Raw genomic sequence first — 27,652 nt, 5'->3', positions numbered from 1 at the left:
AGGATTAAACACATATTCATGCTTGCAAATTTTTTTAAGTAAGCAAAGATTCTTTCATTGGAGCAAGGGCCCGCTTACTCAAAGAAAAAGTATATTTTTATTCTCTCTCTACTATTAAAATGGCAATAAAAATATAAATTCTGCATAGCACATCAAGATAGGTAGAAGTGGCTCTAATTCATTCTGATTAGGGCTCCCAGGTGAGGAGAAGCCACAGAAAGTACAGGCAGTTTCAGTCTTCACGTTGGAGGAGAGTGCCAACCTGTTCAGGGCTCACAGGTGACCTACACAAGATATTTAGTTTCTTCATGCCTTCTTTGTATAAGATGGGGTTGGTATGAATAGAATTATTATGCACTTTGTTAAGAAGTGTTTTTGAGTAACAAAAAGGGTTCTGTTATTTATGCTGAGCAATTTATTTTGTCATTTTTACAGTACATTATAATATTACAATGTATACTCTCACAAATCTGACTAACAAGGTTTTTCCAGCCATTCACTCAAGTTAAAGGGTAGGTTTCTGTCTGGTTAGAATATAAGTGGTTCTAATTCTCAAAGCAGTGAACCCCACTCCACTGGGATATAAGGCCATTTTAGGTCAAAGCCTTATAATATGCAAACAAAATGTCTGAGTCATGCCCCTGAAATGCTAAAGTTGCTAGATAAATCCTAAGGATCTTCCTTATTTAAAAAAATTAAAGATTTTAAATGTAAACATTTTTATACAGAAATAATTAATAAAAGAGTTGCATTGTCTACATAGGATGGCTAAAAATTTCTTTTTCCCCCCCAGCATTTAATTTGCCTGCTTATAAAAAGCTCTGTGATTGCATTGCCTAGCGACTCTATTTACAGGCCTTAAAAGTCTGCAATTAGCAGATTGAATAGCATTGTAGGCAGGTCCTCGCCAAGGTGGTAAAGATTACTGAGATGCAATATTCCTTTTTAGAATGAATAATAAACCTTTATATAGCCATCAAAACCAGTTCAGGCTGCAGAGTAAATAACATTAAAAAATTTAAGATGGAAAACCACAACTCTATTATAAACTCTCCAGTCGCAGAAAGAAAAAACTTATGAGATAGGAGGAGCCTTCCATGGTAAGCATTTAGATATTTGGCTGTAGTTTTTAAACATATTTTCCTTTAGTAAATGAAATTAAATAAAATTAAAAATATATTTGACACGATCTGCCTTTGGTATCACATAATCATTAGGAATTAGAAAATTCTTACTCAAAAATATAAGATAGTCTCAATCAGTAAAACAAAGACTCATAATAAATTGGATAATTAACAATTTACTTTTATCCCTCTGAATTACTTTCAATTCTCCTTTGAATTCTCCTAGAACAGATATTATCATTTTTATGGCATAAATGCTACTGCAGGGAGAGGTTCTGGCTATACATCAGAACTATTAAAGTTCTTGGTGAAAATGCAGGTTTCTGGGCCCCCAACCCAGAGAGCCCAGTCAGAAAGTATGAAAAGCAGCCCATGATCTGTTTTTTTTGTGTGTGTTTTGTTTTGTTAATCCTTGCCTGAGGATATTTTTCCATTGATTTTTTTTTTTTTTTTTTTTTTTTTAGGGATAGTGGGAGAGAGAGGAGGGAAACATCCATGTGAGAGAAACACATCAGTTGGTTTTTTCCTCATGTGCCCTGACCAGGGCCCTGACCAGGGAGGAGCTTGCAACCAAGGTACATGCCCTTGTCCGGAGTCAAACCCAGGACCCTTTGGTCCGCAGGCTGACGCTCTATCCACTGAGCCAAACCATGGTAAGCATTTAGATATTTGGCTGTAGTTTCTAGGGCCAGGATCTGTTTTTAACAACCTGCCCACCCACCCCGCCCTGTGAAATCAATGATTCTGACACAGCTGCTCTGGGTCCCCATGTCTGGGCGCTGTATCAGCCTTAAAAACACTCAAGGCACTTCACTACACAACACTTTTCTTCCTGGTCACTCTGCCTTATAAGTTTTTCCACGTGGCTTTTCATTACCTAAAAGACTATAGTGCTATCTCGAAACTTGTATTCCTTCCCCTGAGCCTTTATAATGATTGTTATGGAAACTGAGAAAAGCTCCATCCTGGAGAGGGCTTGTGCATCCTAATGAGCATCTGCAGTTCTAAACACGATCTCTGCCGTGACAAAAGTGTTCCCCTCCGTCTAATCAATGGCTCCTTTTAATTGTTTGGTTTGGAACTTTCTCAACTGATTTTTAAAAAAGAAAGTATAAGTAGACTATATCCACACCTTTTCCACAAGCCTATGTACCCTTAAATAAAATTGATAAAGAGAAGATTGACTACCTCCCATAGAATGCTAGTAGTACTGATACTTCAAATCAAAGTGAATTCAAGACCAAGTTCAAAGGCACTTTCTGCATAAAGCTGTCCCTGATGCAATCTCTGTTCTTCCCTGTGCCCTGCCCACTCCTGAATGTGATGTCTCCCTCTGGATGATGGCAGTTGCCCAATTCTGTTGTATATCCCAGTTTCATGCCTCTTTCCACTACGAAAGCTTGACTTTCTGAAAGTACAGACCGTACCCTACAGGGAGTGCCCAGGAATGAAAAAGAAAACCAGTGACTGATTTACACATCCCCTATAAGCCTTTCCTTCTTTTTCAACAGACCCACAGAGATTCTGTGAGGTTCCATGGCTCTTTTGTCCTCTATCCCAGCTACTTCCAACTTGGTTGTTCAAAAACTGTTGCAATATAGCAATTTCTGTCATTGACTTTTATGAGGTAAACACTGTCAGCCTCCACCCCTCAAGGCCATCTCTTTCCAAGCATTTACTGTGGGTTAGTGTTTTGACCCAGAGCTTGTGAGCTGCCCTGGAGAGAGGCTCAGGTACCTCATCCTGGAGGAGAGTCTTACTGTACTCCAGATGGTGCCTCTCCAAAATAGAAGATCCGTGAAGCTTTGCCAATGGAGACGTGGATCTAGAAGGAGAAGGATATGCCATGATTTTAGCTGTTTAAAGATTATGCATATGTCCATACACTATAGAATCTTTACTATCTGAGGATTTTTTTTCATTTCCTCTCTCTCCCCTACTGCCTGTGACATGGTCAAAAGTTACATATTGAAAAAGATGTTTTAGATGTAGAAGATAAGAATATGCTCTTTAAAATAATTTTTTAAAAAATACCCTAATTTATTGAATGCATAAAATGATTGAATTGTTTAAACTCAGAAGTCTAGTCCTTCCTCCTCATCTAAAATCTTTGTCCCAGGAGTTTATGGTGGTCAAAAATGACTTACAGAGCATGTAGCAAACCTGATAAAGCCTGTAGCTCATTGATAGAGAAAGTGTTCATTAGGAATTGAGTATTCTTATAAATACAGCATAGAGAATATGGTCAATAATCTATATACGTAAAACCTTAATATGCAAATAGACTGAACAGTGGAACAAACAAACAACTGAACAACTGGTCACTGGCGTGCGCTGACCACCAGGGGGCGTGCACGGAACAAGGCGGGCATCGGCTGCAGTGGGATGGTGAAGCAGGTGAGTGGAGGCACCAGACCAAGGCAGGGCGCCAGTAGCTGTCATCAGGGTGAGCGTCTGGTGGTTACTGAAAATTCTTTGTTCCCGCATGCCGTGGTCCCGCTGGGCGCTCATACCCGCTGTCAGTGCCGGAGCCACCACTTGCACCCGCTGCTGGCACCCGGCGCTGGCCCCTATTGCCCCTCAGGGCTTCTCCACCTCCCTCCTGAGGGGTGATTGGGGCCAGCAGCCACCTCTTGCACCAAGGGGTGATTGGGGCCAGCAGCCACCTCTTGCACCAACTGCCGGCACCGGCCCCACTCACACCCGCAGCTGGCGCCCAGTGCTGGTCCCGATTGCCCCTGAGGGCTTCTCCACCTCCCCCTGCTCCTGAGGGGCGACTGGGGCAACAGCCACCACTTGCACCCACTGCTGGCGCTGGCCCCAATCGCTCTGCACCGGCAGCGGGTGCGAGCAGGGCCAGTGCCATCAGCGTGTGGGAGCGGCAGCGGCGGGAGCGGAGCTGCCGGCAGACTGGGGACCAAAGGCCGCAGCAGGAGGGGCTGGGCAGGGGCACGGAGGATGGGCCAAGACCCGCCCCTGTGCCCACCACAGCCTTGTGGCCTACAGTTCCTTTCAAGGTGCACAAATTCGTGCACTGGGCCCTAGTCTATATATATAAAAGGCTAAGTTGACTTGCGCATGCGTGATACATATAAAGCTCTCGCTGGCGCCAATCACACACGTGTGTTTTGATCTGTCATTGTCAATCATGAATTTGGTTGACACCTCTATTATAGAGAAAGGGCAAATAGCGATATTAAAATATGTCTTCTAATTAATTTCCTTTCAATGTGCATGAGTCCATGCACCAGGCCACTAGTGTTGTAATAACTATGTATAGTGTCAGATAGGTACTAGACTTACCAGGGTGATCACTTCCTAAGTAATATAAGTGTTTAATCACTTTGTTGTACACCTGAAACTATTATAATATTGTATATCAACTGGAAATAAAAAAAATTTAAGCATTTTTTAAGAAAGAGGAAGAAAAAGAATGTATAGGAACTAAAATGAAAATCACTATCAAGTAACACTTCTTTCCTCCTCCAAGACAGTGAGATAAACTTAAATTTTCCATTTGCTAATATTTGGATCATGCTTTATGTAAGTGGGGACCTCAGTCTTCGGTACCCTATCTTTCTTCAGTTCTTCCTGTTGGAGGAAGGGAAAGTGACATCAAAAATAAAAAGATGAAAAAAGAAAAGATGGAGAGAGGCTGAAGTCACAGGTGTACTTTGATAATGTGGAAATGTTGTGATGGAAATATGGAATAAATAATTTTAAGAAAGGAAGACATCAGTAATATGGGTGTCAGCCTTTGTAGAGAATTTCATTTTGTTTCAGAAAGAATAGAACTTTAGGGAGGAGAGGGGTCATGAACAGGTTTGGTAAACCAAATATACTAGTTAGGGGTCAGAATTTTTTAAAATGTTTTTATTGAATTTTTAGAGAGGAAGGGAGAGGAATAGATAGATGGAAACATCAATGAGAGAGAAACATTGACCAGCTGTCTCCTGCATGACCCCCACTGAGGATCGAGCCCACAACCTGGGCATGCAACCTGACTGGGAATTGAACCGGTGACCTCTTGATTCATGGGTTGATGCTCAAACACTGAGCCACACTGGCTGGGCAGGGATCAGAATTTTAACTCACATTCAAATGCCTACTCTGTGTCAGCACTGGAGATTTTACAAAGATGCACAAAGCTCAATTCCAGTGGAAAAGAGTGATTATCTTTAATTCCTTTGGGTTTAAAAACATCAGTCAAAAAAGGTTACAGAGGAACTAAATATTCACCCAGTCTCAAAGTAACACCTCACAGCTTATTTATTAATACAAAGGAGAAAATGTACCTTTGCATAAAGAGATCAGCTGGACATTATTCATAAAGAGATAATGGGACAAATTAATATCATAGGTCTCTTGGTGCAAGGCACTGAGAAGTACACAATGTCTATGTAGAATTCCTACCCAAAACGTTTCCCCTGAATCTAGTAACCTGGAAACAATCAGACAAAGCCAAATAGAGGCATATTCTGCAAAACAACTGGCCTAGACTCTTCAAAAACATCAACATCCTGAAAGACACACAAGGTTGAGGAATGATTCCAGATTAAAGGAGATTAAAGATATGACAACTAAACCTGGTATGAGGTGATTTTCATTTCTTCTCCCCTTAGACAACCTCAAACGTCACAAGCACCTGTCGACACTGCACATGTGTTCACTTACTTCATCTGATAGAGATTATTGGTGCCTCTGTGGTCAATGTCATGGCAGAAAGCAGCAGCGAGCATGGCAAAAGCTTCGAGGTCTGTATAGTATTTCTTTAGCCTTCCTGTCTAAAAAAATATATTTATATTTACTTGGATTAATACACCTCTATAGCATGAGCTGTGAGGCCTGCCTGCAATGAAGGAAGAGTTCTGTATTTTTAGAACAAGTTGTTTTTATTTCTTGTTGGGTATTGTAGCTAATTCTGGGCAATTACAAAACCCAGCAGGGTGGGAAGGGGTTGGACGGATGGGTGAAAAAAAATAATAATAAAGGTATTAAAACATACAAATTGCCAGATATAAAAACAGTCATGGGGATGTAAATTACAGCATAGGGAATATAGTCAATATTGTAATCACTTTGTGAGGTATATACATGTCTATATTAGTTTCAGGTGTAATGTGTGCACCTAAAACTGATATGATACTGTATGTTAACTGTAATTGAAACAAAATTTTAAAAACAACAACAACCAAAGGACTTGTATGAATGCATATTGGCATAACCAATGGACACAGACACTGAGGGGGTGGGGGCTTACCTGGGGTGGGAATGGCTGGCGGGGGGGCAGGGTCAAGTGGGGAAAAAGGAGACATATGTAAAACTTTAGACAATAAACAAACAAACAAAACAACTAGCCACCAGGTAACTGAAATTTCCTTTGAGGAGGTAAGTGATTGTCCTCAATAAGTTTAAGGTTTCTCTTAAGAGTGACAATCCAGCCAAGTGCCCAGGCATCCCCCTATTGTCTGGCATCATCTACAGGGGAGTTTGGGGCTTATGGGATTGTGCCCATGAATTCCAGAATTACTGATACAGACTGATGGACTGTCTCCGGTTCTCACTCGCCATGCTCAACAGGGAAATGTGCAGGTTTACGATGATTGACAGCGCTCTGGACCTACCATCAGCAAAGTGAACATGGTCTGCCCCACATTGAATCCGTGCCGCCAGTTGTGGTAAGTGACAGAACGGTACCCTTTTCTCACGGTGTACATCCATCTGGTAAGAACCTGTCACCCACAGAAGATAACACCATTCAGACTTTGGAACAGAATGCTAAAGGTTGGAAGGTCTGTGACAATCTTATCGATTGGTCTTGTTTACAGAGGTTAAGCTGATATATTTACAAAGTTAATAATAATTTAAAATTCAAACTGAAGTTAATCTTTTAAACCACAGGAAACATTAGTGAAGTAGAGCACCAGAATCGCCCAGTATCTTACATTAAAGACCATCTACCTCTACGGGTACTTTGAATTTCTCCACCACATTTATTTCAAAAAATAGTCGTAGTCCACACTTAATCAGCCCGTGCTCTGTAATGGGGAAGTCACTGAAGTGGAATTCACACAGGTCTACTGCCTTCGGGTCTGGCAAGTCCTCTTTCTGTTGAAATAAGGACAAACTGTGTCAGATTACATTCACACATCCAACATTGGGTGTGAAACAAATTACAGTGAAAAGACACCATGTGCAATTTGCTGAGCCTTTACGTGCCTGGCGCTGGATTGATGCAATTTGCATGTGTTATCCTCACAACAAACCTACACAATTTCACCCAGTTTACAGATGGTGAAACTGAGACTCAGCTATATCAAGAAACTTTCTAAGTGGTGGGATTCAATTCCAATCATATTCCAGTGGCTATTTTCTTTCTATGATACAAAATGAAATGCTGGGTTGCAGCAGCTTCACCCATCTTTGATACTCAGCTTCTTTTTTTTCCTTTTCAAGAAATATTCAGGAAACAGTAAATGATTGTTTAATTCAATTCTTTCATATTTTCTTGACATGTTCAGTGACGCTTTCCCATGAGACTGAGCTGCACCAGGGTGAGATTGTGTCTCCTGTCTGTGTGGTGTCCCAGACCTGCAGTGCCTGTCCCGTGAAGGGGTTTGGTAAATGTTTATTGAGTGAATGCATGAATGAATGAATGAATGAATGAATGAGGGCCCTGTAGTATATTGGTACACTTGCAGATATCTTATTCATAGGATTATGAACGAGGCACAAGAGTATTGACATGGCTTGGGAAATTTAAAAAAGGATCTTACCCTTAAAGAACTTAACTTATTGACATGGTTATAGAATGCAGACCAGGGAAAGGTGAAAGCTTAGAAAACGCTCAGCGCATAGCTTCAAGTGCCTGGGACTGTGGGAGAAATTGAATGCCTGAGGGCAGGAGGGGGGAATTGAAGGAGGAGACATTCTGGAGTGGTATTCAGCTGATTTGGTAGGAGAGAAAGCGCCAGGAGGCAGGAGTTAGAAAAGGCTATTAGGGTCTACCAGATAGATGCAGAGGAGCAATTCAGTTCAGTGGGCATCTACTGGGTCCACTGAGTTTACTACTGTGTTGAGGTCCATTCTCTCGATAATGGTACACAGATATTTTAGGTAAAATTACGGTTTCTGGTCCTCTAGCCCCTGATCTGGGCTCATCCCTCACACCCTTGCCCCTCTCTCCTCTCCCTGGGGCTTCCTCCTCACCAATGCCACTCTCAGACCATCACTTTAGGCAGAGACTTTTTCCTGCGAAGCAATGGCTTGGGCCAGGAGACTAATGTTCAGTTCTGGATTTGGATTAGCATGTCTCCCACATGGAACAAGCCTCAATGTTCTCATCTGTAAAATGGGAAGGATACTAATATCTTTTTGTCTTTGTTGTTTTAATTAAAAAGTAATTTTGATTAAAAAGCAATTCTATTTGCATGAGTCAAAGAAAATTTGAGGGGATTCAATTCACATCTCATAGTAACACTTCACAAAACTCCTTTCTCCATTTCTCATAGGACCCTCTGATACCCTTTGTTACTCATTCTCATCACTTTCTTTCTCTCTCCAAACCCTCCCAGATTCCTTGCCCAAAGAGGCTTTTCTTTTTCATTTATTCATCTATTATTCACTCAACAAACATTTGTTGGTTTCTGTGTTCTAAGCATTATGGAAAAAGGAATGAATAAAAATGTTGCCATTGCCCCTGAAACATGTTCTCATGAGCAGACCAGTAGCACAGCTTATAAAAAGCTATCCTGTGTCTCCAGGCCCTGGTCTGTATGCCCTGCTTCCCCTTCTCATCCCCAGCCATCTCCAAGCCCCCATCATCAATCGCTGTCCAGCCCACAACTGCTTTCCCTTCACACCTCAGGGCCATGGCTGTCATCTCCTATTCTACCACCTTCTGTGAGTAGAATCAAGCCCTTGGCTTCTGAGGGCCCTTGGGGCTTCCACTCTGTGAACTTGTCCACACAGGGCAGGGTCAGTGTCATTGCTTATATTTTGGTCTCCCTATTAAAGAGGGGGCTTCTTGAACCAGATAAGAACCAGGCCATACTATCTTTTGCTCTCAGGACCTTAAGAGTTCTTTGTACTATAGTGCATCTCAGTGATTACTGAATGAATGGGAAAAATTTTGAATAAAGGATGAGTGGGTGAGGTACTTCTCTGGGGCCTTCTCTGGGTGATCTGAAATGTTATGGAAGCAAGACAAAGGTGGGAGGAGGACTTCCCTCACGTCCTTTGTCTGAGTCAGTGCACAGCTGCCTCAGTCCTTCCCAGCACAGTGACATGCACCTGCTGCTACACCTACAAAATAGACCTGGCCTTCCCTGAACCTAGAATTAAAATGCACACCTGGAGAAAGAATCGTAGTGAGGACAGATACATGAATAATTATGTAACCAAGAAATTATGCCAAGATAATTTTGAAGAATTCCTCTGAAATACTTGTTTGTTTCTTGAGTTCCTAAGTTTTACGCAGCAAAGATTTGGGCCAAACTTAGAGCAGATTTCCATTAAAATAGGGTGTGTTTTGGTAAAGCTACTGGTTCTTTATCTATTTTATTGCTTCTCCAATATAAGGTCCTCCCTCCTCTAAATAGACAACTAGAGAATTTCTAAAGTGTCATGATGTCAATCAGAATTTTGTTTTACAAGAAGATGCATGTTGTTGAGGGCAGGCAAGGAGAAGGAAGGGTTATCTTCTGGGACAAGTGTGAGAAGAAAGTGTTTAGAAGTCAAACCAAGAAGAGTGGGATCCTCAGGTGACACAAAATTATGCAGGGTGGGAATGGAGCCCTCAAACAGGGATCAAAGGCCACTGGCTCTGTGCTGGCAGAGGACAGGAAGAAACACCTTATAAAAGATGGCAAGGGGAAAGGTGAGGTAGTCAGTATGTCTCAGTTTAGAAAGCAGAACACTTATATCACGGATTGCAGAAGGACAGAGGAAAACAGGATGAGGTAGGTAGTTAGGAAATAGATATGATACTATTTCAATTTCAATCAAATTATATTCAAACTAGTGGCCCGGTGCACATTTTGCATGGGTGGGGGGGAGGGTGTCCCTCAGCCTGGCCTGCACCCTCTCCAATCTAGGACCCCTTGGGGGATGTCCAACTGCCAGTTTAGGCCCCATCCCTGTGGGCAATCGGACATCCCTCTCACAATCCGGGACCGATGGCTCCTAACTGCTCACCTGCCTGTCTGCCTGATTGCCCCTAACCACCCTGCCTGCCGGCCTGATCAACCCCAAATGCCCCCCCCTGCCGGCCTGCTTGCCCCCACCTGCTCCCCCCTGCCGGCCTGCTCACCCCCAACTACCCCTTCCTGCCACCTGCTTGCCCCCAACTGCCCTCCCCTGCCAGCCTGATCACCCCTAACCCCTTCTGCCTCGCATTGGAATAGCACTTTGTTAAAAATAGTGTCTTGGCCTGTAGGAGCTCAAGTAGTGATACCTGGATTCAAGTGTGTTAGCAGGCTTTGTCCGGAAGGATGTCCAGAAGGTCTCCTGGAAGGTCTCCCAGTCTAATTAGCATATTACCCTTTTATTAGTATAGATTTTTTCAAGTTCCAGGCCTAGGGGCTCGGCTTTCAGTTGGGATCCCAGAAGGGCCACACTCGAGAAATAAGGTCTCTACCCCCATAGTAAGGGCAAAACTGAAATAAATCATCCATAACAAAATCTAAAATCAACTTTATTTACCTGTCAGAAGAAAATCTAGTCCTGCAGAAAGATAATGCCACCCAGAGGCCCTACAAGTTTTCATCCACAATGTCCAGTTTTCAATGAAAAAGAACTATGAAGCATATTTTAAAGTAATCAAATGACTAAAACCTAAGAGCAAAACTCGACAGTAGAATCAGACCTATAGGTGATTCAGGTATTGAGATGGAAATTTAAAAATAAATATGGTCAATAAATTCAAGAAAATAGAGGGAAAGATACACAAAGTAGATAAAATGATGAAAAAATTTAACAAAGAGTTGGAATCTTTAAAAAAATTAAATGTACATTCTAGAACTAAAAAAGATTAACTCTGGAATTAAAATATTATTGGATGAATCTAACTGTAAATTGTGGAAAATGAGTTTGGGTGTATTTAATAGGATGCAACAAAATACAGGATGAATTAACTGGAAAAGGAATTAATTTCAACCAGAAATAATAGAGATGGCCTAATGACAATGAAAAAAAGAACTGAGTTCCCCCAGGCTCCCAAAGAGAAGCTAGCGATGGTCATGATCATTGTGCCCGATATACTGTTCCTAGAAGGTTCATATGTCCTGTGATCCCATCATGTCTTCTAGGGTGGCCATGGTGAGATCCAAAGCTATTAAATCAGACCAGGACATCTCTAGAATCTGTGCCTCAAGTTCCTTATGCCATAGTGTCATTTAGCTGTGATTCTAAATTATCTGTGTGGATCGGACTCTAGGGGACAAAGGAAAGGAAATCAGGAAGCTAGAAGATGACTCTTTAGAAGAAATATTATTTCTTTTTAGCTTTAAAAGTTGTCAGGGAAGAAAATACTCAACATTTATTTGAAAAATGAGGAAGCATGTCCTAATATATTTTATTTAAAAGGCATTAAGGTTAGAAATAAAACACTTACCAAAATCGTGACAAGTTGTTTTTCTTCACAGTCTCCAATTACATCTATACTTAACTTCTCTTTAAATTTCTAAAATGTAAAAGCAATTGAGATGTGAAATTCCTATAAAGGAGATTTCTATCTGATTCCTCTGCTCTCAAAATCAGTTAAAATATACTTTAAATATGCTGTAATGAGTTTCATGACAAAGATACATTCTGGATACAAAAAAAATAAAATCTAATGCATCTGATTATGAAGAGTTTTCTCCATGAAATAATCTAATTTATTTCTCTATTCCCCCCAAAGGTAACATAAACTGCCTGAGTGAGGAGAGAGGGAGAAGGAGAGAGAGAGAGAGAGAGAGAGAGAGAAGGTCTTTTTTTTTTTTTTTTTTTTTGGTATGTAGGTAAGAAAGAAAAATAAGTGGCTTACTTTTTTGTTTGTTTGTTTTTTAGTTTATAGCAATTTCCCTTTTTTCTTCCCAGACCTTCTCATCTTCAACATCTCAAATTCTCAAGTCAAATTCTCTGAACTCTCAAATCACCCAGCAAAACTAACCAATCAAACAACAACAAAAAACACACAACTAAAAACCACCCAGCAAAACTATACCTATACACACACTCTAAAGGCTGGGTAAATAAAAGGAACAGAGGAATAGAAATAGTGTGATATACCCCTTCATTTGGTGGTAATTAGAACACTCTTAGCAAATATCTACTTTCTCTCCCACTATCCATGATATTGGTCGTGGTCATGTTTGGCCAATGAGAATTTAAGTGAATGTGATGTGAGTAAAGACTTGAAATGTGCTTGCACAGTGGGCTTGCTCTGTTGCTCTGTCATGTTCATGAGAAGAACACCTATTATGGAGCACCTGATCAAGAAACATGAGAGAAACACATAGAACAAACCAAATGCACAGCTGGGAGCCAAGCCCAACTAAGATCAATTGAAGCCTGGTCAACCCACAAATGCATGAGTGAGAATTAGATGTTTATTGTTGGATACCACTGAGATGTTATGGTTGTTATGCTGCATTACATGGCAATAGCTGACTGGTATATTTCTCTTCCTGGAAATATTTTTTTTTTCCTGCTAACACACTTGAACCCAGGTATCACTACTGGAGCTCCTACAGGCCCAGACACTATTTTTAACAAAGTGCTATTCCAACCAAGCAGCCTGAAAGTCCAGTCAGAGGCTACGTACACTGGGCCACCACGTCTCCCCTTAGTCCCTCCTTCTTTACCTTCCCTCCTTAGTTCAGGACTAAACCTATTCTCATTAGTCAGACCTCTGGGTAATTAGGTGAATTCCAGAAGCCCTGGTTAGGTACCACCTAATGTCCACAGGACCGAATTCTCCACTTACCAAAATAGACTCGATTTCATCAGGAGTGGCTTTGGTCTGGTTCATGAGCATTTCCTGAGCTATCTCCTTTCTGTTTTCTAGCTTATTCATTTTCTCATAGGTATCAGTATTTAAAAGAGACCATCCAAGAAATTGTGTGAGAGTCTGAAATATATAAAATATGATTCAATTCTCTAAAATGAAAGGAAAATTGATTTGAAGGCAGCAAACCACATGCTTCCCTATCAATCTCTCTTTTAATCTAAGAACAAAACATATTAACAATGCCCCACACAATAAAGTTGACGAAGCCCTGATTTCCAAAGTGCACTGTGCACCCTGAATACTTTATTAGAGGAGAGAAATCACAAAAATCCAGTAGAATAAGCATGACCTGAAAATCAGAGAGAGAGCTGGGGGTGAGAGCAAGAATAAGAGTAATAGAAGGGTTGGGGAGAAAGACAGAAACCTTCATTCCCAGTTTCCTAGTATTGTAAAGAATTTTGATTAAGCCAAAAGTTCATACTTTAGTGAAAAGATGTTGCAGTTTACAGAAGTCAGGAAAGAGAAATGACACAATGACATATTGGCTGCAACCCTGTGTGAGTCATGTTTAATTGTCCTTCAAAAAAAAGCATTCCAGAATAACAAATAATTATGCATCCTCTGTTATTTCATGAATTTCATTTACCTCCATTATTTTATAATTGCACTTACCTCAGTAATGTGTTCATCATATTCATCAAAAGGTTTTCCATCCTTCCGGTTGTAAAATGTAGCTACTCCCACAATGTCTTCTTTCTTGTTGACAATAGGCAGGGACAAGACGTTTTTAATGACCCAGCCAGTGTCATCTACGGGTCCTTTCTAAAAACAATAAAAGCACTCAGATTATTTTTTAATTTTTAATTTTGAAATAATTATAGATTACAGGATGTTGCAAAATGTACAGAGAGGTCCCAGGAACCATTGACCCAGTTTTCTCGATGGACCATCTTGTGTCACTTATAGTACAGTATCAAAACCAGGAAATAGACCTGGGCACAATCTGTGAAGCTTATTCAAATTTCACCAGATTTATATGTATTTATTTGTGTGTGTGCATGTGTGTATGGCTTTATGCAAATTCATCACATGAGTAGATGTTGCAACCTCCACTAGAATAGAGATACAGAACTAACCCAGCACCACAATAGCTACCACCCCATCACTCCCCACTGAGGTTATTTTTAATTTAAAGAAAAAATAATCTTTGGGTGTTAGATGCACAATTCCTGTGTTGTGTCAGAACATGTCTAGGATTATATGGCCATAAGAGTATTCTGGTACACTCAGTTAAGTGTACTAGAACCAAGTGTCTATCCTCCTGTCTTTGTCTCCCCAGCCCTAGGGATGAGAAGCACTTATCTCTGTGTTCCCTGTTTCACGTTTTCTGTCCTCCAACACCTGTTTAGTTAATTCTTTATATTAAATTATTTCTGTTGAAATACTTAGTGTGGTTTCTGTTTTCCAGACTGATCTATCAAGCTAATCTTTTGTACTGTGATCTAGTTCTGTCTGGTAAACATCTGTCAAGCCCCTATGATGTATCAGGACCTAGTTGCTGGATACAAAAATGAATACCTCACAGGCCCTCACCTCAAGATGACCACAACCTAGTGGGGGATGCAGACACAGACATTTAGGAGTGTTTTTCAAAGGGTGGCCCCAGGGCCATATGCACATTTTTTTAGCTTGTTTCATAATCTTTGGGTATGCATCTTGAGTAAATTATTGGGTACTTCTGATGCCCTCTGAAGTCTGAGAATCATGGAACCGTGATGTGGCACCTACACAGTATGCAGCAAAGCAAAGGTAGTCAAGCACTCAACATCACGTTATTCGTTCTTCAGCTTCCTGTTAGCTTAGCTGGTCATCCTTTGAGGCCCCAGGTAAGCCTCACCTCTCGCATGAAGCCTTCTCTAACTTTTTTTTCTTTTTCAGAATTGCAAAAGCACTTATAGCCTGGACCATATAATTTAGTAATTAAAGGTATTTTCCAAATGCTTCAGAATTGTTGGTGTTTTGTTTTGTTTCTCTGAGTCTAGAGCTGACTCTGAAGAGGAGAGAAATGGGCGGGGGCGAGGGGCAGTGCTGCTCCCCTCCTCCTCAGCACTGAGAGGTGTGGCCTGGAAGAGGGCAAGGTTACCTGAAATGTGAAGTATTCATCTGCGGGGGCATTCAGCATATTACATATCTGTAAAGCAAGAGGAGATGGAAGTCCTGAAACATCATGTGGTGAAGCCATTAAACCCAGAACAAGAAAGAACACACCAGGTGTGAGTACTTCTTCCATAGGTCTTGATAGCTCACAAGCAAATTATTGGCACTGGACCTTGGCTAGGCCAGATTTGCTAACAACACATTGATGTTAGCTTCTCTTCTGCTTATTAAGTCACTGGATGACATTTAGCACCCTCTCTGCACCTTCCTACTCTCCCAGCCTCTAAGGAGTCTTCTTCCAAATTCAAAGCAACTAGATGAATGAACACTGCAAAAAGTACAAGGACAACACTAAAGAAAAAACAAATATGCAAATAAATGCTGCACATATATTTCAGGAACTTGGATCTGAAGGGGGAAGAAAGAAAAATGCAAACATAAAGAAATGTTGAAAGCATCGAACATTCTTGCAGGGAGGAATTTTGATGTAAAAAAAAAAGAAAAGACACATGCCGAAACCGGTTTGGCTCAGTGGATAGAGCGTCGGTCTGTGGACTGAAAGGTCCCAGGTTCGATTCCGGTCAAGGGCATGTACATTGGCTGCGGGCACATCCCTGGTAGGGGGTGTACAGGAGGCAGCTGGTCGATGTTTCTCTCTCATCGATGTTTCTAGCTCTCTATCCCTCTCCCTTCCTCTCTGTAAAAAATCAATAAAATATATTTTAAAAAAAAGACACAGATGGTGGAGAAGCCCAACTCGGGAGAAAAAAGTCAGCTGTGAGAAGGAGGGAAAGTGTTGTTGAGGCCAAGTGGGAAAGCTATGGTGGCCCCATCCTCTGGCCTTGAGACCTATGGGACCTACCAGAGATCCTTTGCTTGTTGTCTTCCTGCACCTGACCTCTCACAGCCAGAAGTAGTCTACTGTCCACTGGGCCCACCCAACAGACCAGGGCAACAATCTTCACTTCCTTTATCAACTCACTACATCTTGCATTGCAATCAGTGGCAAAATTCTCTCTTCATGTATTTTTCTCTTTTGTCAGTAATCTTCCATGCTCCTAAAGTCTTGACCAAGGGAACTGTACTTGAGATAAAATTAAACCCAGCAGGAATCATGGTCATGGACTTCCAAAGGACTCTGAAATTTGTGTGGCTACAGTTTTAAAAGCTGGGGTCCACTACGTGTATTATATAGGTGATGCTGTTATTTACTGTATTACATGGTATTCATGGATTCATGGAGACAGCAAGGAAAACATGTTTTTCTAGTCTTTGTATCAGAATATAATGTGTTTTATTCTAAACAACCTGATTCTATCATAGGAACACTAAATTCTGTACCTGATCAGTTTTCCTATTTAACTGGAAAGCTAAGAGCAAATGTGCAGCCTAATCTTATTAATGTGGAGGACATTGTGCAGCAAATCATTGTTATCTTTAGTTCTGGCTCTAATTTACATCCTGCCCTTGATTTTTTTTTCTTTTTCTTTTTCACCTATTTCTATTTTGTGTTATATTGCTTTACTTGGTTGTTGAAACTTAAATCCTTTTTGTGACAAGGTAAATATGAATAAACATATATGGAAATGAAAAAATAAAGGCTGGGGAATGGATCAGTTTTTCTCCTGCTGACAAAATATTTTCTCGTAGAGTTTGGGAGTCTCTAGTTAACCTAATTCAACTGCCAAGGTTGCTCTCACCGATGTCCTGTGCCAAAGGAAGTGGCCACCTCACCTTTCCCTGATATATTCTGGCTTTCACATTTGTTTGCAGCTCTTAGCTAATAAGAGTTCCATCCAATATTATTTAATTTTGTTCAATAACTTACAAATCCATTTTCAGCGACATATGTTGGTAATCCACTAACGAGAGTCCAGTGGTCTGCAGGAGGTGTCCTTGAGGAAGATCGGAAGAAAGAAAATCACTGTTACACTGAGAAGTGCACTGTGTACAAAAATAAAATGGCAACTCCTACAGCTGCTTTATGATAATACTCACGGGATCACTTTGATCTCTTCCTTCCCATGCAAAATGTAGTCAATGATTTTATAAAAGATGATTTCCTAAGAGGAGAGAGAGAGATTATGAGGAAAATCTTATTTCCCAATAAGCGCTTTTCATTGATGAACTTATATGAATAGTACCTTATTTCCCAACCACGTTTCTTGGCATGAAATAAAATCACAAACGGCTGGTGTCCTAATGACAAGCTTGTGATAAAACTAGAAACATCATTGGCCATTTATCTACATGAGCAATCCTGTTTAATGAAATTTACAAAGTTGAATTCACCCGAACAGTTTTTAGGGGAAACTTGTTTTTCCTTTAACTAATCCCTTTCTATTGTCCAGAAATAGATGACTGATAACCAGTTACCTGACTGATAACTTCATTGGAACAAATCCTGTCATTTCTCAACCTCAGTCAATGTTTCCCCTTCCCAGCTGGGCGGTGAGCACTCACCCCCTCCGGCACTGGCTCATCTGGACAACTGCCTTGGAAACAGGATTCGGAGGCTATGTTGAGAACTAGCTCACTAGTTCTTTGGACAGAGAAGAACCTGAGGCCTGGACACGTTGTGTCCCATCACCTTGCCTTTCCTGTGTGCTGGGGATACAGTGGCAAACCACAGTTCCTGCCCTTTGAAGCTTTCAGTCGAGGGTGGGGAATAAATCTAACCCAACCCTTCCCTAGAGATTCAATGTCAGAAGAAGGACCTGGGAACAGTGCGTTTCAAAAGCTGTGCAAGTAGCTCTGATGTGTCCCTCCCTGTGGAGAACCAGTGGTCCCAAGCCTTGGCTTTATGGAAAAGGAAACTGAGAAGTTAAACAATGAGTTAAGGCCTGGGCCACCCAGCTGGCTCAGGGCAGAGCTGGGGCTGGAACCTCAAACTCCTTGTGTAGTACTCTTTCTACTACTCCAAGGTCCCGCAGAAAGTTACAGGATTAGAACCCAGGCCTTCTGGGGCTCATGCTCCTTCCTCTATGCGTGGCTGCCTCTGGTTTTAGCACCTTTCACCATGTATGGATATCACCAAGGAAGTTGGCACTTACTCTGCCATCTGGTGTCTTTGGACCTTTATAAGGCTCGACTTCTCCAAGCTTGACTGGCCATTCATCGTAGAATTCCTGGAGACAGTTATATTTAAACATTATTATACAAACTGTTCCATGACCTACCATATCTTATATGAATTTCATGTGTTTGCATATTTTCTGTTAATTTATAATTCTGGAATTTTAGCGCTGAAAAACGTCTGTAATTCCCAGCAATACTGCTTATAGGAACGTGTGATTGTGAACAAGTCTTTTAACCTTTTTCATCAGTAAATGGGGACAATAATAGAATTCATATTACAGAGTCATTATGAGGGTTAAGTGAGTAATACATACAAAGCATCTACTCTGATACCTAGTTAAAAGTAACTCTTAAAGAGCAACTCTTATATAGAATATTAAATCTAGCAGTTTCTCACAAAGCTAAGTATAGTCTTACCATGTGATCCAGCAATAACCCTCCTTGATATTTACCCAAAGGAATGGAAAATATATGTCTACAAAAAGATCTGTATTTTATTTATAATAGCCAACATTTGGAAGCAACCAAGATGTCCTTTAGTAGGTGAATGAATAAACTGTGATGCATCCAGACAATGGAATATTATTCAGCATTAAAAAAATGAGCTATCGAGCCCTGAAAAGACACAGAGGAAGCTTATGTTTATTACTAAGGAAAATAACCCAATCTGAAAAAGCTACATACTGTATAATTCTAACTATATGGCATTATGGAAAAGGCAAAACTATAGAGGCAGTAAAAAAAAAAAAATCAGAGGTTGCCAGAGATTTGGGGTAGGGAGAGGGAGAGATAAATAGGAGGAGCACAGGATTTTTAGGTAAACTATTCTGTATGATACTGTAATGGCAGATATATATGAATTTATTATGCATTTGTCCAAACCCATAAACTGTACAACACAAAGAGTAAACCTGAATGAAAACTGTGGACTTTAGTTAATAATAACATCAAAATTGATTCATCAACTATAACAAATGCACCACATGAATGCAAGATGTTATAATAGGAGAGACAGATAATATGGGAACTAGCTGAACTGTCTGCTCATTTTTTCTATAAACCTAAAATTCTTAAAAAAGAAAGTCTTTTAATTAATATTTATTTTTTATAAAAGACTCATTGACGACACAGACAACTAGAAAACAGAAAGGCCAAGATTCAAGCCCAAATCGTTTTTGCTCCAAAATGCTCACTTTTTACCTCTGTACCTTACTTTCTTGGCACTGGTTCTTGTGAACTATCATGACTGATTATTCACATAGCTATCCATTCCTAAATGAACCACATTTCGTGTGACACATGTTTTACGGGTGATTTTAAGCAAGGCAAAATGTGTGGCACAGTGAGGACCTTCTCCTTGGTCATGTCCAGCAGTCCAATGGAGTACCGCTCACAGTGCAGATATGTCCGAACTGTGTAGAGCACTTTGTGAAACTGTCGCTCAACATCTGTGAGCTCTTCAAAAACTTTATTGGCTGACCACATAAGGATCTGAAAGTAGATATTAAAAAGAAAACAGTTAGGAAAAAAATACACCATGAAAATATAGAGCGTTAGCCATGAGCTGCATCAAATAAAATGAACCCATATCACTAGACAATGCAATTCCATTTTTGAACATGTCCACGTCCGACAAAATACTGATTCTATGTGTGGGATAATGAGTAGCCCTTTGCAAGGCTGTTGGCCTATGAAAGAGGAAAAGCTATGACTGGTCCCTATGTCCAAGTGTTTTGGCTTCGCAGGGGAGGTCATCTAAAGTTGGATGCAGAGACAGCCCCTAGGCAGAGTGCAGTGTTGGTGGCCCACTGGCTCCTGTGTACTCTAATTATCATGGCCGTCTCATAGATGAAGAAATCAGGGCTACCTTGGATGAAGTCTGAAGAAAGGAAGCCAGTGCACATACAGATGGAAGGGCAGGCAGGTGGGAATGGAAAGCCAGGGCAGACCTTGAGAAGACACCTGGGACTGAAGTTTGGGGGTCTGCTCCAGGTGGGCTAAACCCCACAGGAGAAAGGAGGGGTTTGGGCTTGTTGCCTCCAGGTCAGAACAAGTCAGCATGAGTGATTAGTCACCTTCCCTTTACCTGGCTTCTTCGGGATTCAACACTGTACAAGTAGTGGGTATGATGAAGCTTTAGGATGATGGAAACAAAGGTGAGGTATTTGGAAAAGACCTACAGACAGCAGAGAAAAAAGCCAATTAGATGTGACATCTTCCTCTCAGATCTATAACAAATACATTTCCTGAGCCTCTGACTCAGGGTTAGCATTACCTCTTCATCCTGCTTGGAGAATTCAGATGCATTTACTTTGTTAACTGCCATAACCACAGCCAGAACCTCCTTGCCCATCACGATCGGGGTTGCCAGCAGGTTCCTAGTGACATACCCGGTTTGTTTGTCCATGAAGTCAGAAAAATGGCTATTCTGAAAAACACACACACGTTTGCCAAGCAGCACAGAACCATGGAGTGTGGGTCTAGAAATAGCAGCAGGTCCTTCCCTCTAGTCCAAATTCTATCAACAGATATCCGGGGCCCCAGCGCAGTGGTCCTGAGCAAACACCCCCCATCCTGTGATTGCATAGAACGAAATTGCCCATTTCAGAGGGAGCGTTTTCCAGCTGAGCTGTAGCCTATCCAGGTTAGGCTGAGGTTGGTCCAGGAGAAAAGAGGTGATGTCACGGCCAAGTGGAAAGAAGATGCTAAGAGGAAGGGAGGGAAAGACTGAGGGTTACAGTGAACAGAAAGTGTGGCGGGAAGGAGAGCACAGCTGGGGTTACAGGTGCGTTTCACAGAGCTCACAAAAGTAAAATGTGCAGTTGAAACCAGAGAACGAGTAGATCATAACCTAAAGAAAAACTTAGTATTCCCCCAAACTTCTAATCTTGCCTACCAGGAAATCAGTGTTAACTGCTTGGTACGTCTCCTTCTATGCCTTGCTCTACGCTTTGACAAAGACTTTTCTGTTTTTTGTGTTATTTTAATCCTCACCCAAGGAGTGAGGATATTTTCCCCATTGATTTTTAGTGAGAGTGGAATGGGGAGAGAGAGAGAGGAGAGAGAGAGAGAAACATGGACGTGAGAGAGACACATGATTGGTTGCCTCCCCCACACACCCCTATTGGGGGCAGGGATCGAATCTGCAACCCAGGAACGTGCCCTTGTCCTTGAATTGAACCCGTGACCCTCTAGTGTGCAGGCCAACACTCTAACCATGGAGCTAGGCCGGCCAGGGCTCTTTTCTGTGTGTGTGTGTGTGTGTGTGTGTGTGTGTGTGTGTGTGTGTGTATTTAAATAAAAAATTTCTCATTTCATACAATACTTTCATCATATAACAATATGTTATGGACATCCCTCCAGACCAGTGCATATGGATGCAAATTTACCTCCTAAATTCTTGCACATTACTCGACAGTGTGGAAGCTCCATGATCCACTCAACCAGCCTCTACTGATTCATTCTGTTTGTAGTTTTCTCCACTGCAAACAATGCTGCACCGAGCATTCTTGCTTTTATGTTTATGTGATGTGTTTCCCAAAGTGGAAATCCCTTTTGGGTCACCAGGTGTATGCAGTTTTTATTTACACAGATCACTTTTACAAAAGGTTGGAATTCTTACTTCCACTGCTGGTCCTGCGTGAGAGGACCACCCTCTTGTCAGCACCAGATCCTTATCAGTTGCTATTGTTCTACCAGGCTAATGTCTTTCATTCATATACTTTTTTTTTTCTCTCTTTAGCATAAAGGAAGTAGATCTTCCCAGATACAAGTCACATGTGATAGATGCAAGAGATGATTCTAATACACTCACCAAGGAAAGAGCAGAGAGGTGAGTTCGGAGAGGTGCGCAAACGAAAGGGCTTGAGAAGAAGGTCAAAGATGGTGGTTGTCTTATTGGCCGTAAGTCAGAGGAATACAGCTATGCATGGGAATAGACTCAGCCTTCCCTGGTCCTGACTAGCTTCTCTTTGAACCTGAGGCTTCTTCGATTAGAACTGAACTTACAGCCTAACTCTGAGAATCCTTGGCCAAAATTAACGTGGTGTTGCTCTCACAAGTTGTATTGTTTTCATTTCCTAATGTTGGTGGTGCTTCTAAGAGCAGCACAAACCTTGGAGGCTGGACTCTGATCAGTTTCCCAAAGTAGAAAGGTGAGAGTCCACTGGTGTGTAACTTCTGGACTGGAATTTCCACCAGGGAACATGGGCTGCTTGGTCAACAGAGCTCACGGCTCAGGTCAGAGCAGGAGTCCCTGCCTGTGCCTCAGAATCACCTGCAGATAAACGCAGATTTGCAGACCTCACAGCAGACCCTTCAACCCTGATCTCCTAACGTGGGGTCTGTCTTCCCCAGGAACCTGCACTTTTAGTGGGTGAATCACTCCTGTGGAGCATCCCTAGACATGCGACCCTTCACAAAGAAAATGTGAGGTGTCTGACACATAGTGGGTATTCAAAATATACCAGAAAGAGAAACCTGAAACTTTTTGGGTCTCCCTCGATGAAAAATAGCTATCTTTTACAATTAATATTTTGCTTTTAGTTCTAGTTTTTCTAACCAGTTCTAATCAGTAAAGAAATTAAATGTTCTTCACTGATGGAAGACCACGCCTCCTTCTGAGGGCCAGCACTGCCCCATGCCAGCAAGAGCCACTTCTTTCCTAACTACTTCATCTGGTCCTTCTCTCTGCTCTGGTAGCATCTTCACTCCCAGGCTCCTTCTCTTACTGCGCTGCTTGCCCAGGCCAGCTTATATTCCAATTTCCTCCTGTTACCCATTACAGAGCATGGTCACCTTCACTTACACAGCAATCCTGGGCACTAGAGGGATAATCAAAATGCCAGAAACATGCACAATGGAGTCCAGTCAGCATCTCCTGGTGGACACTCCACTCTGCAACTTCAATGCTTGATGCTAGTTCGCTCTAGGTTCTACACACAAGGAAATGCTCTCAAGTTCAATCGGCTGTTTTGAGAAAATGGCTTATACGTTTAAAAATAGAATGCTTGCTTATTATTGTATCTGAAAGTCCTGGATGAAATCACCCATCCAAGTTCAGGGTAGGAGAAATGAGGCTTTCTACTTTCTTATTTTCACCAGCTCAAACAATCCTTACTGAAGTTTGTTTGGGTCATTTCTGTATTTCTCAAAGTCACAAACTCCCCTTGATGGTCCTTCTTCAAAGCAGCCACTAAAAGCATTGGAGAGAACATGGTTTAGAACAGCAGCCCACCTGGATCATGGCATTATTAAATTCTGATTAAATACCATTATCCCTGGAGATTAGGAGTCAGAAAGAGAAAAGAGAAGGAAGAGAGAGTGGGAGGAAAGGAGGCTATAAGCACCGTGTTAATCATTGAAAACTTAGGGCTTCTCCATGGCTTTCTTTTAACCACAGTCAGAATGAGAAGCACCTATCTATTGAATTAATCAACAGCTTTCCCAAAAGAAAAATAAATTATTAACTGGAAAAGAATATCCCTCAGTTTCCTGTTATTCAAAGTTTTCCTGCCTTTAACCTATTTTAAAAACAGGCAATAACCATTGACCCAGTTTTGTCTACCCACACCCAGCCCCCAAACCCCTTTGGCATAAATATAATACTGTCAAAACGATCATTTATTGAGCACCTACCAACAACCAGGCACTTATATGCAGAGCCCACGGACACAGACAATAGTATGGTGAAGGCCTGGGGTGGAGCAGGAACCAGGTGGGTGGGGGCATTGAGGGGAAATGGGGAACATCTGTAATACTCTCAACAATAAAGACAAAAAAAGGATCAGGCACCTCATGTCCATTTAATCTGTGTATTTGGTTACCTCCATTGCTCAGGTGCAGAAACAATCCATCACACCATTCCTCATCTCAGACCTGGATGTGCACCCAGATCTGTCTGATATCAAAGCTGTCACCCTACACCATGTGGCTTCCCTGTTGCAACCTTTGTGGACCCCCAGGTTTGAGAGCATCCAGTTCTGCCTTTGTCTGGGTGTGAGAAGACCTTCCCTCACCTGTGCCCACACTGCTAGCCCAAAGAGTTGTGTGTGGTCAGCGGTGCAGTAAAAGATGGAGGCCTCCGAAGGCCTGGGTTCTGGTCCCAGGTCCACCACATCCTGCCTCATTGACCTTGAGAAGAGTCTTACATAGACAAGATGGAAAAATAGATACGCCTTCCCCACAGGGTCTTTGCCAGAACCAAGTGAGATCGAGAATGAGAAAATCTTTATAACTTGCCAAGTGCAAGGAAAAGGTAAGGAATTAATAGAAATTTAATTTAAAGCATCAGTTTCTGTCACCTTTCTCTTTCAGGTTTTGCCACAGCGACGGAAATGTGGTGAACCTGCAGAGCACGGACTGCTGGCTGCCAGGGGCGGGGGACTGGGTGAAAAAAATAAAGGGATTACAAGTACAGATTGATAATTACAAATCAGTCATGGGTGCCAGGTGGGTGCTGGAAATATTGGGGGGATCACTTTGTAATGTAATTGTCTAACAACTCTGCTGTACACCTGAAATTAATATAAAATAATATTGAATGTCAACTGTAATTAAAAAATTTAAAAAAAGAATTAAAGAACACATTAAAAAGAAACGGCAAAGACATGGGGTTTGGTGAAGGTGAGGCCTCAATTCTCTTCCAGCCCTTTTCATTCACTGACCAGACCATGAGCTCTGGGAGAGATACAGCTCCCGTGACCCTAACTTCCCATCTGCCCCAGGAAAGAGTTGGACTAAGGACTCCAGGAGCCCTTTCCGTCTAGAATTCCACAGTTGACTTGAAATTCACTTCCTCCTCTCACATGTGCTCACCCAGAGAGGAGTGGTTTTCAACATTGACTGTATAGTGGAATCATCTGAGGAGCTTTTTAAAAATACTACTGCCTGTATGCCAACCCCTCAGAGTCTATGTAATTGATCGACTGAGAGTCTCAGACATCAGTATTTTTAAACTCCCAATTTGATTTAATGTGCATCTAAAGCTGAAAAGCACCACTCTTGGAAAAATAAATAAAAATGGAGACTAAATGAGGCCTTTGTCTCTCTTCTGAGCTCAGGAGGGTGTCTGTCTTCAACACATACACCTCTGTCCCACCCGTGACAGCCAGAGGTCCTCGGGAAAAGGGAGGACAGAGGGACATGGCACGCCCACCCCACATGAACTGCCCTGTCCACGCAGGGCGCTCACCATGGACAGCAACAGACCAAGGCCAACTGACAGCAGCTCCATTCTACCATTTTCCCCTCAACAAGGAGAACTGGGCCCATTAGTAAAATATTGCAGCAGAAGTCATTTTATCCATCTCTCCTTAGAAAGAAAAACAAATCTTGCTTGTCACTTTCTTAAGTTTGATGTCCTCGTAATTTAGGAGATGGGCTCAGCTGGAGACTGGCCAAAAGCACATTTCCATGAGAAAAACTCAGGGGTGTGGGGACAGCCTTCCTGGTGTCCCGGGCACTGTGCCCGAGGGCACAGCTCGCTTTAGTCACTCAGAGCAGCCGCAGTGGGCCTCTCACCTGCTCGAAGCAGCCTCAGTTCCCTGGAGGGAGGGATGGGGAAGGACTGAGGACTGATGTGTCCAGCGGCAACCCTTGCACCTGAGAGCTGTCCTGTGGTTGTTTGTTGAGTGTTGCTAATATTTGACCACTCACGACTTCTGGGTCGGCGCACCCCTCCTCCCCGTAATCAGCTTTGGGAGGCAGGAGGGAGATTATCCTCTCGCCTCCACTGCCCCCTTCACAGGCCTCCACTCGGAAAGCCTGTGGGGGGCGGCTCCCGGTGGACTCCCTGACAGCGTAATCCTCCTCTCCCCTTTCATTAACTGCAAATCAAAATAATGGGACGAGTGTAGAAAAAGTTTCTCCACTCCAGGCCGTTGCCTATGGCTCTTGCAGAGTGGAGGGATTATGGGTGATTTGCATTTCCTCCTTTTTATTTGTATTTTCCTAAAAGAAACCAGCATTGCAATGGTAAGAAGTAGTTAAATGTTATGTTTTTAAAAGGAGATAACCATTTGTGCAATATGGGTCTCAGGAGGGTCCAAAGGTCCCATTTACCAGATTGGAATTCATTCTTGATATAGATCTGCGTTATGGGGGAGGTGGGGGGGGGGGGTTGGGATGGCCAATGGCTCTTAACCATCACCAACATTCACATTTTTAATGATCTAAACCTGAACTTTCCGATGGTATTATTGTTCTTTCTGCACATTTGGTCTATAGGTGAAAGAATCCATTTAGGAGCCAATCCATCCCAGAGACGTGTGTGTTTGTGGGTGAGAGGCATGGGGAGCGGTCCAGGAGCCTTGGCATCTGGCTGTTGGCTGAGCTCCCCAGGGGCAGCCTGCTGTGTGGTGTTGTCAGAAGGACGTGCCCAGAGCATGGAGGTGTAAGCGAAGGTGTGAACTGTACCGGGCCCAGGTAAGTTGCCTGACAAAATGCCAAATTTACACTAAGAACTTATTTATTCTTTATCTGAAATTCAGATTGAACTAGGCCTCTGGTATTTTTTATTTGCTAAATCTGGCAGCCCTGGACTTGGGTACTCCTCTTCTCTGCTGCCCCCACTCCCCAGGTTAGAGCCAAACCCATGGCACCAGGATGGCCCCCCGAACCTCAGCTCTCTTTCCCACTGTCCCTCCAGGACCCCGCCACGTCCTCATCCCCGCCCCACCGCCCCAAGGCCACCTACCTTTGTTACATCTGGGACATTAACCGCTTTCTTCGAGTGAGCAACCCAACCCACTATCCCGATGTCCAATGGGAACACCACTTCTCTGTCAGGGGCCACCAGGTTGTCCTCAAACTTGGATGTCGGGGTGACGTCCAGCAGCCTGGAGGCCACCTCGGGGGAGCCGTTGCGGGCCCGGCACAGGAACAGGCTGCAGCGGTCCGCCCGCAGCAGCCGCGCCAGCCTCTGCAGGGCCAAGTGCGCCGCGGGTTCAGCACTGCCCGCTTCCTCCCGCATGGCCTGGAGCAGCTCCAGGCCCAGGGCCGCCTCCTCCTCTGTGGACAGCCCCGGGGAGGACCCGCTGGCCCGGCCCTGCACCTCGCTGTGCTCCGAGGCTTCTCCCAGCGCCCCTGCCCGCAGCTTCCTGTGGAAGTACTCCTCGGCAAACGCAGGGTGGTCCTCCAGGTAGCTCTCCACGGCCTCTTGGCTGACCTCCCCCATGGCGAGGCTGGCCTTCCTGCTGCTGTTCAGGAAGGAAGACCCTCAGAGCACCACCTGGGGCCGAGGGCGGAGAAGGAACTACATCCTGATCAAGGTTCCTGCGTCGATCCTAAGTGGCACCTCACT

At 42.6% G+C, this 27,652-nt stretch overlaps 1 protein-coding gene across 1 annotated transcript in view; it reads right to left on the bottom strand.

Moving 5' to 3' along the window:
- The window catches only part of PDE6C (phosphodiesterase 6C), a 38,255-nt gene extending 10,729 nt beyond the window's left edge, over nucleotides 1–27,526 (bottom strand). The window contains exons 1-15 of the mRNA XM_054728977.1: nucleotides 27,047–27,526; nucleotides 20,627–20,779; nucleotides 20,438–20,527; nucleotides 19,702–19,842; nucleotides 18,327–18,401; nucleotides 17,272–17,336; nucleotides 17,102–17,168; nucleotides 15,260–15,307; nucleotides 13,789–13,938; nucleotides 13,093–13,236; nucleotides 11,737–11,805; nucleotides 7,086–7,232; nucleotides 6,749–6,856; nucleotides 5,799–5,908; nucleotides 2,862–2,949 (exon numbers count right to left, since the gene is read on the bottom strand). Coding sequence (XP_054584952.1) covers nucleotides 2,862–2,949; nucleotides 5,799–5,908; nucleotides 6,749–6,856; nucleotides 7,086–7,232; nucleotides 11,737–11,805; nucleotides 13,093–13,236; nucleotides 13,789–13,938; nucleotides 15,260–15,307; nucleotides 17,102–17,168; nucleotides 17,272–17,336; nucleotides 18,327–18,401; nucleotides 19,702–19,842; nucleotides 20,438–20,527; nucleotides 20,627–20,779; nucleotides 27,047–27,526 — 1,935 coding nt within the window. The remainder of the gene's footprint in view (nucleotides 1–2,861; nucleotides 2,950–5,798; nucleotides 5,909–6,748; nucleotides 6,857–7,085; nucleotides 7,233–11,736; nucleotides 11,806–13,092; nucleotides 13,237–13,788; nucleotides 13,939–15,259; nucleotides 15,308–17,101; nucleotides 17,169–17,271; nucleotides 17,337–18,326; nucleotides 18,402–19,701; nucleotides 19,843–20,437; nucleotides 20,528–20,626; nucleotides 20,780–27,046) is intronic.
- Between the last annotated feature and the right edge of the window lie 126 nt (nucleotides 27,527–27,652).

This window comes from Eptesicus fuscus, chromosome 17 (genome assembly GCF_027574615.1).
Source record: "Eptesicus fuscus isolate TK198812 chromosome 17, DD_ASM_mEF_20220401, whole genome shotgun sequence".
NCBI classification, from domain to species: domain Eukaryota; kingdom Metazoa; phylum Chordata; class Mammalia; order Chiroptera; family Vespertilionidae; genus Eptesicus; species Eptesicus fuscus.
Note: the sequence above shows the minus strand (reverse complement) of the source record. Positions and strands in the feature narration are given on the sequence as shown.